The sequence below is a fragment of the Leptopilina heterotoma genome, unplaced genomic scaffold (assembly GCF_015476425.1).
Source record: "Leptopilina heterotoma isolate Lh14 unplaced genomic scaffold, ASM1547642v1 Lhet_135, whole genome shotgun sequence".
NCBI lineage: Eukaryota > Metazoa > Arthropoda > Insecta > Hymenoptera > Figitidae > Leptopilina > Leptopilina heterotoma.
Window position 1 is genome coordinate 864,763 of NW_025110854.1, and position 17,294 is coordinate 882,056.

General features: G+C 30.1%; 2 protein-coding genes across 7 annotated transcripts in view; both read right to left on the minus strand.

The window, feature by feature from the left end:
* The window catches only part of LOC122497619 (tight junction protein ZO-1), a 194,973-nt gene that overhangs the window by 81,391 nt on the left and 96,288 nt on the right, over positions 1-17,294 (minus strand). Inside the window, exon 1 of one of the 4 annotated variants that reach the window (XM_043604850.1) lies at positions 11,500-12,340. The exons of the other annotated variants lie outside the window; for them this stretch is intronic. Within the exon in view, the coding sequence (XP_043460785.1) occupies positions 11,500-11,778 (279 nt within the window). The 5' untranslated portion in view covers positions 11,779-12,340. Of the gene's footprint in view, positions 1-11,499; positions 12,341-17,294 lie in introns of those variants that run through there. 4 annotated transcript variants of the gene reach the window in all.
* Positions 6,127-9,546, minus strand: LOC122497622. Of its 3 annotated transcripts, XM_043604857.1 has the most exons (3): positions 8,887-9,546; positions 8,474-8,776; positions 8,082-8,363 (listed from the first exon to the last, which is right to left on the minus strand). In XM_043604857.1, the coding sequence occupies exons 1-3, from the start codon at positions 8,951-8,953 to the stop codon at positions 8,197-8,199; spliced, it is 537 nt and encodes a 178-aa protein (XP_043460792.1). In that variant the 5' UTR covers positions 8,954-9,546; the 3' UTR covers positions 8,082-8,196. The 3 variants fall into 3 exon arrangements, 1 of the variants encoding a protein (XP_043460792.1); XR_006301145.1 differs by lacking the exons at positions 8,082-8,363; positions 8,474-8,776 and adding an exon at positions 6,127-6,263; XR_006301144.1 differs by lacking the exons at positions 8,082-8,363; positions 8,474-8,776 and adding an exon at positions 6,502-6,640.

Sequence of the window (17,294 nt, forward strand, 5' to 3'; positions counted from 1 at the left end):
TTGTTCAAAGATGGCACTATATTTCATGGTGAATTTTCACTGTGTTTCAAGGTGGTATAGTGTGAACCGTCTTTAAGTGTTCAAACTTCTCTCCGTGTATAGTTGAACCCAAAGGTATATGTACACAACTATAAGAGAAAGATTCAGTTGTTGCTTTTAAATGCGCACATGTACATGTGTAGTATTACGTGTACAGCAGAGTGCATCGTGGACTGCATTATAACCTGACACCAGGATGCATTCATGTAGTCAAAGAGCAAGGAGGTTTTGACTCACACCGACATTCTTTCTTTTCTTTTCTTTTCATCCTCTCCATACCTGATATTACCGATTTGGTATAATTCGTGCATTCAATTCAGAAAGATATTTGGCAATGATATGCCATGCAACACATTTTTCTTAATTCAAAAATTCTTTTTGTTTATTCAAAACAAATCTCTATCCGCAACTAAATATGCTTCTCTATTTGGTGTATTTCTGAATTGAAATTGCTGGTTTCTTTCAATCGTGTCGTAAATGTAGAAACTAAAGTTAAATGCTTTGGGTATAATTGAGAAATCGTGGCGATTTCGTGAGTTCAATTATCTCCAAAGTAGTATGACTAATGTGCTGAAAATTTCTGTCATCTACTGTTTCCCCTAATGCGAATACAATGAATGTTTTATGAGTTTTTAAGTAACGTTTAAGAATTGAATGTTGCCATACATAATAATGCGGAACGAATCGCAAGATATGTTTAATAAAACAACATATTTGCCTTGTTACATCATCAAATTTCTAAATTGATTTTTCTTCTCTTAGAACGCAAATAATCAAAAATATTGTATTTCTTGAAACAGTAATTTTATCATTACACAGAAACAAAGAAGAAGTGGAAAAAAAATAATTTGATTAGTCGGAGAGAAAAATTGATCAGAAAAAAAGCAAAGTCGTTAAAATTGTTGATGCAAAGAGAGGAGAAAAAAGTTCTTCTATAAAGCAATTGCCGCGCATTTCCTTGGAGAGTTACATAGATAGATTAGAAAACGTGAAGTGCATTATTCACTCGATTTCGAAGTATTTTCTGCAAACACACATCTATACTTAGAGCTAGGATTGTGGGATATATACTTTCAAAGTCAAAGGAGAAGAGGCGAGGAGGACTTGCACAATCTTTCTCTTGTTTCTTACTTTTGCGTTGTCGCATTGAAAGAAGAATTTCCTCAAAGATTCCTTTGCGCACATAGAAGAATTTAGTACATACTTGCCGTTTCTCTTCATATGGGTGTGTTCCTAAAGTAAATACACTCTTTAATTAACTTTGCAAGACAGGAAACAAGCTATTGTGTCTCTCTTCGAATACCAATATACACGGAGAGAAGTTTGAACACTTAAAGACGGTTCACACTATACCACCTTGAAACACAGTGAAAATTCACCATGAAATATAGTGCCATCTTTGAACAAACTAGTGTACTCACTTTAAAGTATAGTGTTTCGTTTAACACTAAAGATGTGAATGTTCTCATTTGAATAGTTTATGTACAATTAACGTTTTCGAATGAATAACACTTAAGTTAGATGTGTTCTAACGATCACCAAGATATTCGATGACAGTCACTTCGAAATCTCGTGTATTGATTGTTATTGTAACTGGCTATTACCAATTAAAGCCTTAATGTTTTAAAATTTTAATTGTATAATACTAAAAATTAAATAAGTTTAAGAGTTATCAATATTAATACATTGGAAAAAATTTATTTGATTGAAATAAAGATTATTTGATTTAAGTAAATATTTAATTGATAAAAGTCAAGTAATCAACTGTTTGAATCGAATTAATTTGTTTTCAGAGTATTATAAATTAATAATATTAAAATAAAAATAAATTATTCGTCACAATTAATATTTATTTATTACTTTTCATTTAATAATCAGTATAGTTATAATTATTTGCATTAAAATAATAATTAATTGTCATAATTATAAGAAATATTAATATAATATAATAAGTACAAAATAATAATTATATATTCACACACACACACACACAAATATCGATTCTTCACAAACAAAATCTTAAATTTTTTTAAAAATATCAAAAATAATCATTATTTACTAATATATCACAATTTCTAATATTACTTAAATTACTAAAATTCGCATTGTTGAATTTAATGTGATTTTTTATTTAAATCAAAATAACTCCCAACTCCAATTATTTCGCCTTAAACAATTTATATTATGTGTCTTATAAAAATATATGAAACGTCATTTTTTTGGTGCAGCAAACACGGTGTTCTCTGTGGTAGCGAGTCATATTTAATAATTTTTTGATTTTGGCTATCCTCAAAAACGCTAAACGCGAAGAAATGCATGTTAAATCCGATCATGTGAAGAGGTATAAACTTGAAAAAAATCGAGTTGTCTACAATATATATCTTTTGGATTTTTCCAAAAATAGGACCGTTTTCCGAAATTCTTGCCACAATTATTGTACCACATTTGTACGTTACATCATTAATTTTAACATTGCTTACAGTTTTTCGACAAATTGACATAGGAAAGTGGATGTTTACAGAATCATCTTGTATTTCAGGACCATACGTAGAATACAATTCTCGATATTGTGAAAACACAAAATGCATTAAACGCAACTGAAGCCTAATACCGACAGATAACAAAATATTTTTATTTGATGAAATAGCATTTAAAATTGATTTTATTTCAGTGTGTTTCGATTCAAAACGCAAGGATGATGTATTAATTAGAGGTCCATTTTGCAAAATCAAACGATTGTAATGTACCATGAAATGAAATTTTGCTTTTAAATCAACATCAAATATCTCAATGAACAATTTATGATGCTCTTCGATTAAAATTTTCAAATGATTAAGATGTGAATGAGTAATAGTAGAGGAGGTTATTATATGTATAATTTCCCGCAATTTTATGTATAAGGACCAGCTTTCGTTATCCTCTGGTACCATGTCCCCAACAAGTAGTCCAAAATATCTTATAAAGAACAAAGTTTCGGATGCTGACATTTTTAACCTTTTATTTGATTTCAAGTATTCCAAAGATATGTTAAGAGGTACGTTAGATTTTTCAAAAGCAAAATCCAATGAGTTTAAAGCATTATTTAAATAATCTATCGAAAAACACTCATCAACTAAAATCAATTGCAATAATATCGTCGCCATAATAATGTTCCCTACTCCCTCAAAAATGTCATGCATGACATCTGCACTTGTATTGACAGTCACATGGAACAAATTTAACTCATTAAAAACGCAAACTTCCTTGATGCCCGTAACAGAAAAACTTTTAGTTTTTACGTCATTATCGTAACTTTGTTTGCTTCTAAGTAGAGTTACGTCTTCTGTTGTCATGACTTTGGTTTCCTTTGGTCCAGCGGTACAAAGTCGACAGAAATGAGTTAATGAGAAGGACTCCACATAACCCAAAATACCATTTGCACCAAGATTATCACCAAGAATTAAACTTGTTATAAAATAGATTTTATACTTCTTGTTGTCAACATTTATTTCAATTCCTAACTTATTTAGTTCTTGTAATTCTGAAATAAGTTTACTAAAAATTATTTTATTCCCAAAAGTTTTTCTATCCTTTGTATAAAAAATATCCGTAACGAGAATACTTTCAAGTTTTGAAGAAAAATTTGGTGGTAAGCAGGGAATAGTGGCATAAACACATCCAATTTGGTTTTTCCCAGCATGAGAACCTAATGCATTGCCAGTCTCAAGGTCGTCAAAATAAATAAAAAGGGGTAAAACTATAGTTTTTTCATTCAAATTTTCTATTTGATTCTCGAAGTCCTGTAATTGTTTCTTCCACAGAGAACCTTGAATAAAATTAATTTTTATTTCTGACTCAGTTTGCAGAAAATCCATATAAGACATTGTTGATTTTAACAATCCGTCCATTTGCAACAACATTTTCAATGAATTTTTCAATGATAAATGAATCATTGTAGTTTTTTTTATTGTCAATATAACTTTATTTCCCTGAAGTTTAGGTACTCTATCGTTACTTAAAATGCATACTTTAGGCTTTAAGTATAATCCCATTTTTTCATATAAATTTAATCTTTTACATTCTGAATTATAATTTTCGAAAGGATTTTTGTATTTTTCGAAAATACTATTTATAATTTCGTAAACTTTTTTGTCAACATTATTATTAAGACATACATTTACTTTTTGTAATATGAATGGATTATAAACATTTTTTATTAAATTTTGAAACGACTCTATTATAAATTGTATGTCACTTCTTGAAATATTTAGATTATTATATAAATCGCAAGTAAGTTTTAAAATTGAATTATCTAGATCCATATTAAAATTTTTTAAGTCCACTTTTATTAAAAAGAAAAGATTACATTTACAACTACTTTATCTCTTTTAAATTTTCTCCTTGAATCTCAAAATATTAAACTTTCTTAACGTTTGTATTTCATTCTGAAAAATTACATATTCAGAATATTAAACGAATAATTATTGTCATAAAATCGACGCAAAATTATTAATATAATATTATAAATAAAAAGATTTTTAAAAAATCCTTGCGAAATGATTAATTTAGTATCACAGTAATAATAATTTTTTTGAATAATTCTAATCCGCAATTTTAGTCAGTTCGGTAGCTAAGTTCGATATTTTTCTTAATGCCACTGCAGCTCTGTAGTCTTTAATTTCAAATATATATCTTTGAATAAAAGACCATATATGAGGGCACGCTAAAGAATAATTGAGATTAAGCGCAAAAAATGACTTAAAACATAAGTCAAAAGCTTCAACAAAAGTGCTACATTTATGGAGAACTTTCTCAATAGCTACGTAGCATGCACTAATGTCTGTTAATGGCCCACAAATTATAATGTAAGGTTGAACCGTTATCACTCCTCTTGCTTCGAAGAAGAGACATCTCTGGTAAACAAAGTTATGTATATATTCTTCCTTCTCTGGAACCTTAAACGCATAAGGAAATAATTTGAATAATTAAGCATATAATTTTTTTCCATTGTGATAATAGCAAAGTACAGATAAACAAAATTTAATAAGTACCTCAATGTGAACAATGAAACAGTTGACAATGTCAGTTTGATTAGGCTTCCAAGTACTACAATTTGATACTTTTAAAGTGTGCTGAATCAAACTCACTAACAGTAAAGCTGCCAATGCATTCTTATGTTCTAAAAAAAATCGTTAATATTATTCATAGTTTACCTAAAAGGAGACGTATATAAAAGATTTTGGAGATAAAGTTATATCAACTAGTCAATTAATTTTGTAGGATAAAATTATATAACTTTTGTATGTCTCGATATTTGTTTCAGAAAATTTTAATAAATTTCATATTTTTTGAAATATTTTACATTTTCTCAAACTTATAATCATGATTGATGAAAGTATTGACGCCAAGATTTTAAAATTGGCTTGAATAGATATTTTTTAAAAAGACGAATAATTATATTTCATTTTTTGGTTATCTTAAACATGAAATTAAATTTCCTATTATTTGTTGCAATTCAAAATTAATGAAATAAATCAATATAAAAATTTTAGTTATAACTTTTACTTGGTAAACTTTTATTTCAGTAATTGTTTGGACAATTACAAAAACTTTTATTAGGAGGAATTTTTTGCATCAAAAATTTATTTATTGTAAAATATTGTCTATTTGACTTACCATCATTTTGTGGGTCTTTGTTTTTCTCTATAACATTCTTTATATCCAAGTAATTCGTATTGATATATTTAACAAAGTTTTGCTCTGGAAAATTTCCTTCATTGACATTAACGTTTGTATCTTTCCTCTTACTATTAACTTTGCCACAATCAAAAGCTTTTCTTTTTGCAACTTCAATTAATTTTGGAGCAACTGTTGGCCACTTGACAACAAGACGATCTTTTACGCATGTGTTTTTGAATTTATCATTTTTTGGATATTTGTGATTTTTGAATAAGTCTTCAAAATCTGATAAAATCTAAAAATATGGTTTTTAAAGATTAAGTTAATAATGAAATAAAAAATATTAATACATTTTTTTGGTTACAAATTGCTTCTCCTTACCAATCTTTGTCCTAAGCTTCCTTTTAAAATGTCAAAACGAGTAAGAATATCAAGCGGACTTTTGTTTTTGTAAACAATTTCTCTTCGGTGATAGAAAGAATACTTCCAAGTCTCAATGGCTATTTTTTCGTCGTCTGGGTTCTCTTGGGATAAAATATTTAAATCCAATGGAAATTGATCGAATTCTACAAAAAACAGTAACACAAATTGTAAAACATATGTTACAGATTAAAAATATTTTTTAAATATAAAGCGCAAGTTATTCCGTTGTCACGTGCCATATATATTAAAACTCAAAAGATTAAAACTATTCTGACCTTCACATTCACTCGATTTTCTCCTCTTGGTGTTATGTTTTTTTGTGTTATCAAGCAATTTCAAATTCACTGCCCTATCTCGAAAGTTTAAATATGTTGTATACAAGTAACCCGTGCTATTTATTCGTTTTCGTTTATTATTTTCATTTAAGTTGTGTGAAGGATCATAAAATAAATCCGTTTCTTCCGTTGGAAAAAGTAATTTTATATCACTTACAATTTCTTTAAATATTGTGCAATTTAATCTACGACAAAGAAAAAATAAATAATAAAATAATTGAAGTATAACAAATCACAAATTTAAAATGCACTAGTTCCTGAAAATATGATTTTTATACTTTTGAATTGAAATATATTAAATATATTTAAATTCAAAATTATAAAAACCATATTTTAAGGAACTTTTGACATTGTTATCAGGGTGGCCACAAGTTTCAGTTTAACAATTTCCCTGACATTTCCCTGACAATTTACTGACATTAAATTTAATTTCCCTGACAAAGTTCTTTTTACAGGAAAATATGAATGTTTATGGAAAATGGGTAAAATTTATAAATTTTAATAATTGCTAAAAATTACAATTATAACCCTTCCTGAATTCAATTATTTTTTACAATTTTCAACTAAACTTCATCTCTGAATCAATTAATTTAAATAATTTCCAAAATGTTCTTATAGAATTCAATTATTTAAATACAAAAACTCAATTTTTTATAATAATTGTAATTATATAAATATAATAGCTTTTCAATTTTAAAAAAATTTTTGAAAATTAAACTTTAATAAAATCTTTTAAAAACAATTGAAATTTTAAAAAATATAAATAAAAATGATAAAATTTTTCAAGAATTTAAATTACAAATACGACCATGATTTCTCAAAAATTTTAATAAGTCCAAAAAATAAATTTTCATAAATTTTCATAAATTTTCATTTACATCATTCGAAGATAATTGAAACTTAAAAAGTTATTATACAACAATTATAATAATTAGTTTTTTAAAATATTTTAATGTAATTTTTCGAAAATCTTTGAATTTCTTAAAAAAAATTTAGTATAATTTTAAAAAACTAATTATTTTTTTTTTAATTATAATTAAAAATTTTGAACTTGATTGTTTTCTCCAAAATATTAAAAAGAATTCCAAAATGTTATTATTTTTGTATTTATTTGAATATTCGAAAATATGTAATTGAAAATACTCAAAATATTAAATTTTAAAAATTAGAAGCTAATTTTCATTAATTTTCATTTTTAAATTTACCTTTAAAGATTTTTCATTACAATTTTTGATATTTCAATTATTTTCAAATTTTGCAATTCAAATTCTTTGAAAATTGATTTTCAAAAATTGTAAATAAATAGTTGCAATAAATTAATTATTTTGAATTAAATTTTACAAAATTTCAACTACTTAAAAAGGTTTTTATTATAAAAATATTTGATAAATTTAATTATGTTAAAAAATGATTCACAAACAATTTTTGAAAGATTTGTTTAGAGTTATTTTTTAGCATTATAAAAAAAATAAGTTGCACTTTTTTAAGTATTGAAAATTGGTGTATTTTGTTGCAATGTTTGGAAGAAAAGTCGAAAAAGTCGAAATATTTAAAAATAAGTCAAAAAAATTCTCAATTTTTTTAATTTCCCTGTCAAAAATTTTTTTTCCTGACTTTACTGACATGTGACCACCCTGGTTATGTTCGCAAAGCAAATTTTGCGAACATGAAAAAAAACATTATTATAATAAATAAAGAAATGTTGATAAACGAAATACAGAAATTATTTATAAATTAATGCTTACGAAAATGGCATTAAAGTCCCTATAGTTTTATTTATTGCATTTTCTATGACAATTCTGCATAAATCTTTTCTTGAAAAAGTTTTAGTTTTCGAGTACTCATAAAGAATAAATCTCCCAACTAAAGTACTGCACAATAATTGAAAAAGTGGCATATTTCTTTCAACTAAAAAAAAATATTTTAGTTAATAATTAACTTTAATAATGTCTTCAAAAACGACTCATAAAATTTGTAAAATATTAATTTCAAATTAAAAAGAAAAAAAATATAATTACTTGATGAATAGAAATTTTCAATATTTTGCAGTTTTTCAATATTTTCATCGCAACTGAGATTTTCAATGTTGATATTGTCAATGTCAAAAGCCTCATCATTTGTCACAGTCAAATTTAATACGTCGATGTTTTCTTCTTCTGTATTATTTACAATATCAACATTGTCATTTAAATTGGAAACTAAATTCAATTTATATTTTAACTTGAAATCAGAAATTATTTCATTTCCTAATTCTTTAGGAATAATTTCTGAAATCTCGTCCTCAGTTAAGCAAAAAAATCTCGTCTTATCTATCTTGTGAACTAAACAGAAAATTTTACTACTAAGTGAGTGTTATAATTTAATTTAAAAATCACGAAATACATTTTAAAAGGATAAAAATTTGAAATATACTTTGAATTATTTTACTTACATCTGAATAAATTTTGTAATAATGAGAGATTCCAATCACTAAGCACTTTTGAGACATAATCATCCATAATATTTCCTCTTTATTTTATACACTTCAAACTATACACACAACTTCTCACGAACCGCTCTCGGATGACTGTCACGGGAAAAATCGATGATCTCATGGAAAAACTATGTGATCGTCATGGATTATTTAACTTTAAAAGGTGACACCCTCAATTTTGGTGGGAAAACTTAGAAAACCAGTGGCGCCACTAGCGAAAGCAGTGACTGTCATCGGTAATTCAGTTTCCCACTTTTGCTCGAATATTTAATGTGAGTTCATCTTTTACTTTCATGATGACACTGTTTTTCACGGTTTAAAGTTCTCTCCGTGTATACCGCAAGGAAAATCAGTTGCATTGAAAGCTTTGCCTAAGGCATGTGAGTGCCATCGACTTTCTTCAGCAGTAATGTCCCGACAGTGGAATGCAGTTAGGAAGGAGGTCTTATCGAGGCCAAGGGGTATACGATTCCTTCTCTTATCTAGTCCGCCTCTCCAATAACATTTTCACATGCGAAGAGTATATTTTTCTCCACAATTGTACATGAGTTCAAAATATTTTTCGAAAAGTATAAATAATATCCAAAAGCTCTCATCTAAAATTCTCTTCATCCCTTTGCGTTAAAATACCCCAAACTTTGAGAGAGAAAGAAATGGGTAAATAACATCTTCCGGAAGATAATAACTAGTATTCCGGAAGATGTTATTTACCCATTTCCTTCTCTCTCAAGGTGTCTAGCAAAGATTGAGAAAAAAATTCCCTGACTTCTGTCTGACTCTTTCTTAAATTGTTCCCTGATTTTTAGCTAAACTTATCTCTACTTTCTTGGGGAAAAACATTAATACTGTCATATATATGACAATAAATTAATATCTAATGTTAGTGACAGATGGTAATAAAAACAATTTAAGTCTTGTTTTAATACTTTTTAACATATTTCTTCAAAAAACATGATTACTTTAAAAAATTGCAATACAATTTTTTGAAACGTAAAATTTATTTTAATAATAAAAATTTTATTATTTGCAAACATTATAATAATTACTAACTGTAGTTCTTTTAAAATTCAATTATTTATAGAATTGTTTACTAACTATATTTGAAGTTAAATAGATTTTTTAAATAAGTATTTAAATATTATTCTTAAATATAATAAGAATTCAAAAAATTTTTAATTTGCGAACTTTTGAAAGTTAATTATTTCTAAAAATTGCTACTGTAATTTCTCTAAAATTCAATTATTTTCCAGAATTTTAAACTTAAATTCTTCTCTAAATCGGGGCGGGATCAATTGCTCACATTTCAATAGAATACTGGAAAAATGCACAGGGAATGTTTACAAATGATGTCACGTTTTTGGGGATGGGGGGTCGACTACTAAACGTGACACAATGTATGTTTTTCATGTAAAATTCCGTAAAATTGCGTGACAAGGGGGAAGGGGGGTTTGAAAATCTCAAAAAAGTGCGTGACATCATAATATGCCATACACCATACAATAAACTACATAAAAGCAAATTTTAATAAAATTATGATAATTTAAAAACTATACAAATTTAAACTTCATAACGTCATACTGCACACGAGTAAAAATTACAAATTTTAATTAAAAAATAGGATTAATTTAAAGTATATACAAACTTATTTTTATTACATTTACTAAAAATAATCTGGTATGCAGTTTTTTAGTAGGTATGCAGTTCAAATTAATTTTATTTTTTATTATAAAGTTTGTAATTCTAATTTTTAATCGTGTGCAGTTTGACGGTATGCAGTTTAAATTTTTACAGTTTTTAAATAAAATTTAATAATTTTATTCTTTAAATTTGCTAGTATGCAATTTTCATAAAAAATTGAATTTTTGTATTAAAAAAATTGATTTAAAGAAGAATTTTAGTAAAGTATTCTAGAAAATAATTGAATATTAGAAGAATTATTGTAAAAATGAAATGTTTTTAGTATTTCATTTTTTAGCACTAGTGTATAAAAATCTGTCAAATTAGAACAATGGGGTTTCAAATCAAAGCCGTTTTTGTAGGTATTAAAATATAAAATGGTATTTTGCTGCAGTTTGTAAAAGGACAATCGTAAAAATCCTATTTTATCAAAATAAGTCATATTGTCGGAATATATTGTTAATTGAATAGTTATTTTGGAAAAGGTTATTCCAAATATTATTAATTTTCCTTCAAAATTCGAAACAATAACGATTGAGCATAATTTATCTTAAATTTAATTAATTAATTACAATTTGACAAAAAATTAAGAAAATCTTTTTTTAAATGTATCTGAAATGATTATATAGAATGAAAGTTTCATTTGGCACCTCATCTGACTGTATATACATATATATATATATATTCTCAACCCTGAGTGCCAAACTGGTTTACGCAGGTTGTGAGAGATGATAATATCTTTTTAAAATTCAAGCGACCGTTGGAAAATATTTCCAATAAAAAATGGTCAGGTTTTGCTTTTGAAAGGAATTTAGGTGAGCCACGTGGCTGACAAGTGAAACGAGCATCATCCCCTAATTCTAAACTCGTATTCAGTACAACAACAAAACGTACCTGACTGTCAACCCCACTATTTGTGTTATAAAGAGATCCAAGTGTTGATGATGAATTAAGAGGGGATCCCGAATTTCCTCCGATGCAGTTTCCGCCTCCTCCACCACCTCCTCCCACTACACCTCCTATTCCTCCCAATCCTCCTCCTCCACTCCCGATAATTCCTCCTCCAGAACTGATACCTCCTCCATTCGTTGTACTGTTAGTTACACCAGTACTACAACCTCCTCCTCCTCCTCCACCACCACCCCCGACAATACCGTTGTCATTTCTATCCATTATCGAGTAAAAACAAACAACTCAATCTTCATAAAAATTCTTCCTTAACTAATAATCTCACAGCACAATTTCGATTCGCATCATTATCGGGCCTTCTTTAGTAGTAAACAGCACCACAGATACAGCAAATAGCAAAAGATTGCAAAGTCACCACCTACTCGTTATTCTTGCGTCAGCTATATGCATCTCTTTCAAAATCTGTTTGTCAAGTATTTATCGTCGTGCTAAATACTTATCCTTGAATTTTTCCTTTCCATGCAGAAAATGGAATTTACTGATTCTTCTGCAGAATTAGATTCCTTTATGCAATTAGATTCTTCTATACAGATTTAGATTCCTTTGTGAAGAGCAGTTTTTTACGGAATATAAGAATATGAGTAGACTCGTAGAGTATTATAAGTTTGAAGAGTATTATTAGTTTGAAGAGTATTCTAACTTTGAAGTGTATTATATCTTTGAAGACTATTATAACTTTGAAGAGTATTATAACTTTGAAGAGTACTACAACTTTGAATAGTATTATAAAACACTTTCAAATAGAGAATTTATAAACAGGTTTCACAATATTATCCGAATACTTCTTCTACTTTCGAAAAATAGTTAATTTCTCTGGTGAAAAAATATGTTTACTATCAATCATAATCCGACTGCATTGTAAAGTTCACATCTCAAGTGAATATTTCCGATAATTAATCATCCACTGATTGCATTGTAAATTCCACTTTTATCATCATCCTAGCGAAATTTTTGGTAGTAGATGCTAGCATTAAATAGTATTCCAAACAAACTGTATTCCAAAAAAAGGTCGTCTAAAAGTCGGTACTCCAAAAGAAGACTTCTTAAAATCAGTATTCCAAAAGAAGTTTTCTAAAAGATCAGTGTTCTAAAAGAACAGTACTCGACAAGAATTTTCAAAAATCCACACTATTGTTGAAGTAATGACAATAATGATGTTTTGCAGCAGCCGAAAGTATTTGATATTCCGGTGAGAATAGCAGCACACGAGAAGAAGACACGTGGTTTGGTAGCGTAAGTTAACGTACGAGATTTTCACGGAACATTCACGACGTTAGAGAGCCAGTACATGTGTGTGCGTACCCGGTGGTTAACCTCGCTTCACCTGTTTTCCTTTTCGCTGTGGTTTCGCTGCCAAACTTTTCTCTCTTTTTGCTTATAATGTGCCGTTCCTCCTCCTCCTTCTTCTCTCTCTTTCTCGCTTCAGCCGACTATGCAAGGATTGGATTTTGCAAGGCGCAGCAGCCTCCACTCTCGTTCTCCTTGGTTGACCGGCTCTTGTCGTCGTCCGCTCGCTTTTGCAAGCCCAAGCATCAACAACTCGAAAAGCAAAACTGGCGAAATCCCCTCTCTCGGGGGGTGAAAATACGCACTCTTCACACAAAATCACACTTAATACGATTCTTTTTCTTCTCCTTCTTTTCTTTTGTATGTGCGGATTTCGAATCAGCTTCTAACAGGCATTCAAATCACCAACAACTGAGGCGGGATCCTTCGGCACTTTCAAGAACACACACACACGCACAAAATACACATTCTTTCACTGTAAGGATTTAATTTTATTTCCTCCTGGTAAGTAATTTTGAACCAAGAAATTTTTACATCTACTCGAATAGAAATTGTCAGAAATTGAAATTCGAATATCTAGATGTTTGATTATTAGATTCCCATTTTTTGCAGAATTGTAAATTGGGTTTGGGAATAATTTCGCGACGCCGGTTGACGGTACTGTCAGGAGGCAACGTTACATCTCATCCTCCCACGCGATTAAGGTCTTTCCGCACTAAGAAACCGGTATTCCTTCCATAGGCATTCCTATATGGTCCAGATTGTCGAAAAATATTGAAATGATGTTTGAGTGGTTTGTCGACGGGGCAGAAATTGAATTTCGTTCTGGTATTTCTTTGGTTGCTTGACGGTCCACTCTCCTCACCCTGATAGAGCACCATCCATTCTCTGATCGAGATGATCAAAGTCGCGGGATCGGTTAAAAGGACGCGCGCGGCCAGGGAAAGGAGACGACACGACGATGACGGTAGTAGTGGTAGTACTGACTTGAAACTGACTTGGCAATGTCGGTTGTGGTGCTCGGCGAGCTGCCGTTGTCGGATGGTGGTGGTGTGGTGTGCCGACACCGGTTTGCCTGCCTGGTTTGCTTCGTTAGTTGGCGAGACTGCAGGTAGAGGTCGTCTTTCAGGCCTCTCGTTTGGGTCCCCTCGCACACTTGCATTAATACTCACGCATACTTCGAAGGATAACAAAATTTTTAAGGGTTACCACAAAAACGCCCTATGTTCCCTCTTCCTCCCTAAGAAAACAAGTATTCCGAAGAGCGACAAATGGGAGTCTTAAAAACAATCTTGACAAGTTTTAGAACTTGTCAAGATTGTCAGTCTCAAATTAGCACCTGTTCTTGGAAACAGTGGACAACACCCGACAAGAAATGTAAAAGGGTTTCTTCTTCTTCTTATACCGAAAAGTAAAGATATCTATTTTTGTCCACACCAACGGCATAATTCTCCAATTTTTAAATTACTGATTAACTTTTTTTATATATCCTTTATCGAAAAGATAACTTTTCGTCCGTTATGTTAAGTTCGTGAACGTTAAGGGAAGTTCCATTAAAATGAGATGTGCATGACGTCAGCAATTGCCTCAGATTGTGCAGATCTTTATCTCTGCAATACAAGGTAGATGCTATAACAAATTCTGCATTATTCTAACTCTGCTTCATTTATCTCCCTCTCTAGATAGAGAGTCCTATCGACAGAGAACTATCGATAAAGAGTGTGACATCGATAGTAAAGTCATTAATCTCCAGAGGAAAAAATTTTTCAAAATAAACACATTCCTCTTCAATTAGTCACTCCCTGCAGAAAAGTACTTTGCGCAATAGAAATATGCGCCTAATTAGTGAGGGACGTCAACAAAAATACTTTTCACTCCAACAAATATTTGCCCCCAAGGATAAAGATAGTCGGATAAGACTAGATGATGTCACGTCTGGGGTAAATTATTCCACAATCTTGCTGAAAATTGCTTTTTTTCACCGACAACAGACGTACGTGATGTACAACAATACAACAAATAAAAGTAAATAATACGTTTCTCGAGATAATATTCTCAAAAAATTATGACTAATTTTTACAAAAGCTGCTACTTGCCATAAAAATTAATGAATAAAAATAAGAATAAAATGAATCGACTTTAAGGCACAAAAAATTCGTTTTAGTCGATTCAAAGTACAATAAAATCGAAAAAGTCGTTTATTTTATTCAGAGCTGTTACAAAAAAAATTTATTTCCTCCCTGACTTTTCCCTAATTTCCAGACAATGTTTAACTTCCCTTATCCCACTAACTTCAAATTCTAAGTATTTGAAGTTTCGAAATCTAAATGATTTCCTGTTCAGGGAGTCTATCCAAAAAAATTTTAGTTTTCAATTCTATATTACGAAAGATTGACTACTCGAAGGTTGTTTAGTTAAATAATATAATTATATTCAAATACTCAACAAATTGAAAAAAATTAACTAAAATATTTCAAAAAACTAAGTTCTTTAGAATTTTTATTTAAAGTTATTCTAACTAAAACTCTTCTCTAAATCAATTATTTTCAATTTTCAGAAAGTTATTAGAGAATTCATTTACACAGCCCTGTAAAATTCGATTTTTTTTATTTTTAATGTTGGAGTCGTTTCCAGTGATTTTTGTCCGTCACAAAATTGTCTAGCACGTCAGGATTTTGATAAAAGTGTCGGTAAGAACATGAAAATGTGTATTTTTGAGGGATTTCAAAATAATTATCGCATGACGTGCATTAAGACCCTTAAGCGCAAGACCAAAAAGAAGTAAAGGATTTTGAAAAAAGTGGGGTATAGATTCCAAAAAAAAATTTGTTTTTCAATACTTAACACGGATGTGGTTTCCAATGTAGGGGAAAGGCTTGCAGGTTTTTCCACTTGTGTTATTTTTTATTCTAGAAGTGCCATAATTAAAAAAGCGACTGATATTGTTGTCGAATATCAATATGTTGTCAATATTGACTTTTGTCCCCTAAACACAATCCTTGGTCCCAAAATTGTCTAGCACATCAGGATTTTAAGAAAAGTGCGGGAAAAGATCCAGGAAACGTGTTTTCAAAACACTTTTCTCAATATTCTGATGTGCTAGGCAATTTTTGACCTACACTGAGAGAAAAGAATAGTTGCGGTAACCATTTTTTCCAAGATTATTTTTAGTTAGTAAACTATGCTGCTGCTAATTTATTGGTTGGTGTTACGATTTTTATTAGTAAAATTAACCATTAGTTGATTCAACTACTTTTTTTATTGGTCTACCTATTTAATTAGTTATGTTGCTAACCTAATAGCTGGAGTTCCTATAATTAAAAGGTAACTGCAACTAATAAAAATTGTCAGCAACGTTATTACTAACCAAATAGTAGTCACAACTATTCATTTCTCTCAATGTGGTGTTCAGCGAATGAAAATATATTAGAGACCACTCCCATATGAAAAATAAAAAGTGATGACAAAAGTCTTTTTTATGCGCCGAAAGACTTGCAAAAAAGAGTAAGACTCTTTTATAGGAAAAGGTTTGACTATACTTATTTTTCACGCTATGAAAATCAAAGTAAGTTGCATTTTATACCAAAAAAGTGATACTTTATTGCAATATGTGGAAGAAAAGTCTGAAAAGTCCCACATTTCGAAAATATGAAGTCTCAAAAGTAATTCCACCCTCGGCCTGAATAAGAATAAGTATACAATTTTGAATTATCGATAGAACACCATTTTGATGTGAAGAGGGAGCCAAACTTGTTCTACACAAGTGGAGCAAATGGGGGGAAAAAGAAGGAAAAAGACCTTGATGACACAACATGATCGAGACTCATTGACAAGTTCGAAGCAATACACGCTGCTGCATTGATGCGAATAAAAGGAAAGTGGAAGATTGAGGTAACCTTCTAAAGGAATCTTGGGCTAGGCAACTGGTAATATGCAGTTAGAGATAAGTCAGCAGCCTAGCAGCCATCTTGGAGTGCCCCATTCCCCTTCCGGCTGTCGTATCACCCCCTTGGGGAAATGTTGAAGTCTCCTGCTCGCCGCATACAAGTTCCACTACTCCATACGATCTACGATCTCTCTGGCATCGGCACTCACACTCCCTTGAGTAATGCACGTGCATGACACACCTTAGTTCCCTCTTCTCTCGCATACCTAGGCCGATAGCAATTTCTGCCGGTCCTCTTCGAATCACTTCGAATCCAAGAGTGCCTCCAATTACGCGAACCTCGTTAGTCCTCAAGTGAGCGTATATATAATAAACCATCAATCCCAACACACCCACAACACAACAAATAGGTGTGAGCAGGTGTCCTCTATGTTTTGCGAGTATTGGCACCACCTGTGCATCAAAGTCCTAGTCCCAGCTATACCAAGTTTCTTTCTACTGGGCCAACATTTACACTAAAAGAAACATTCTTTCATATTTCCAAATA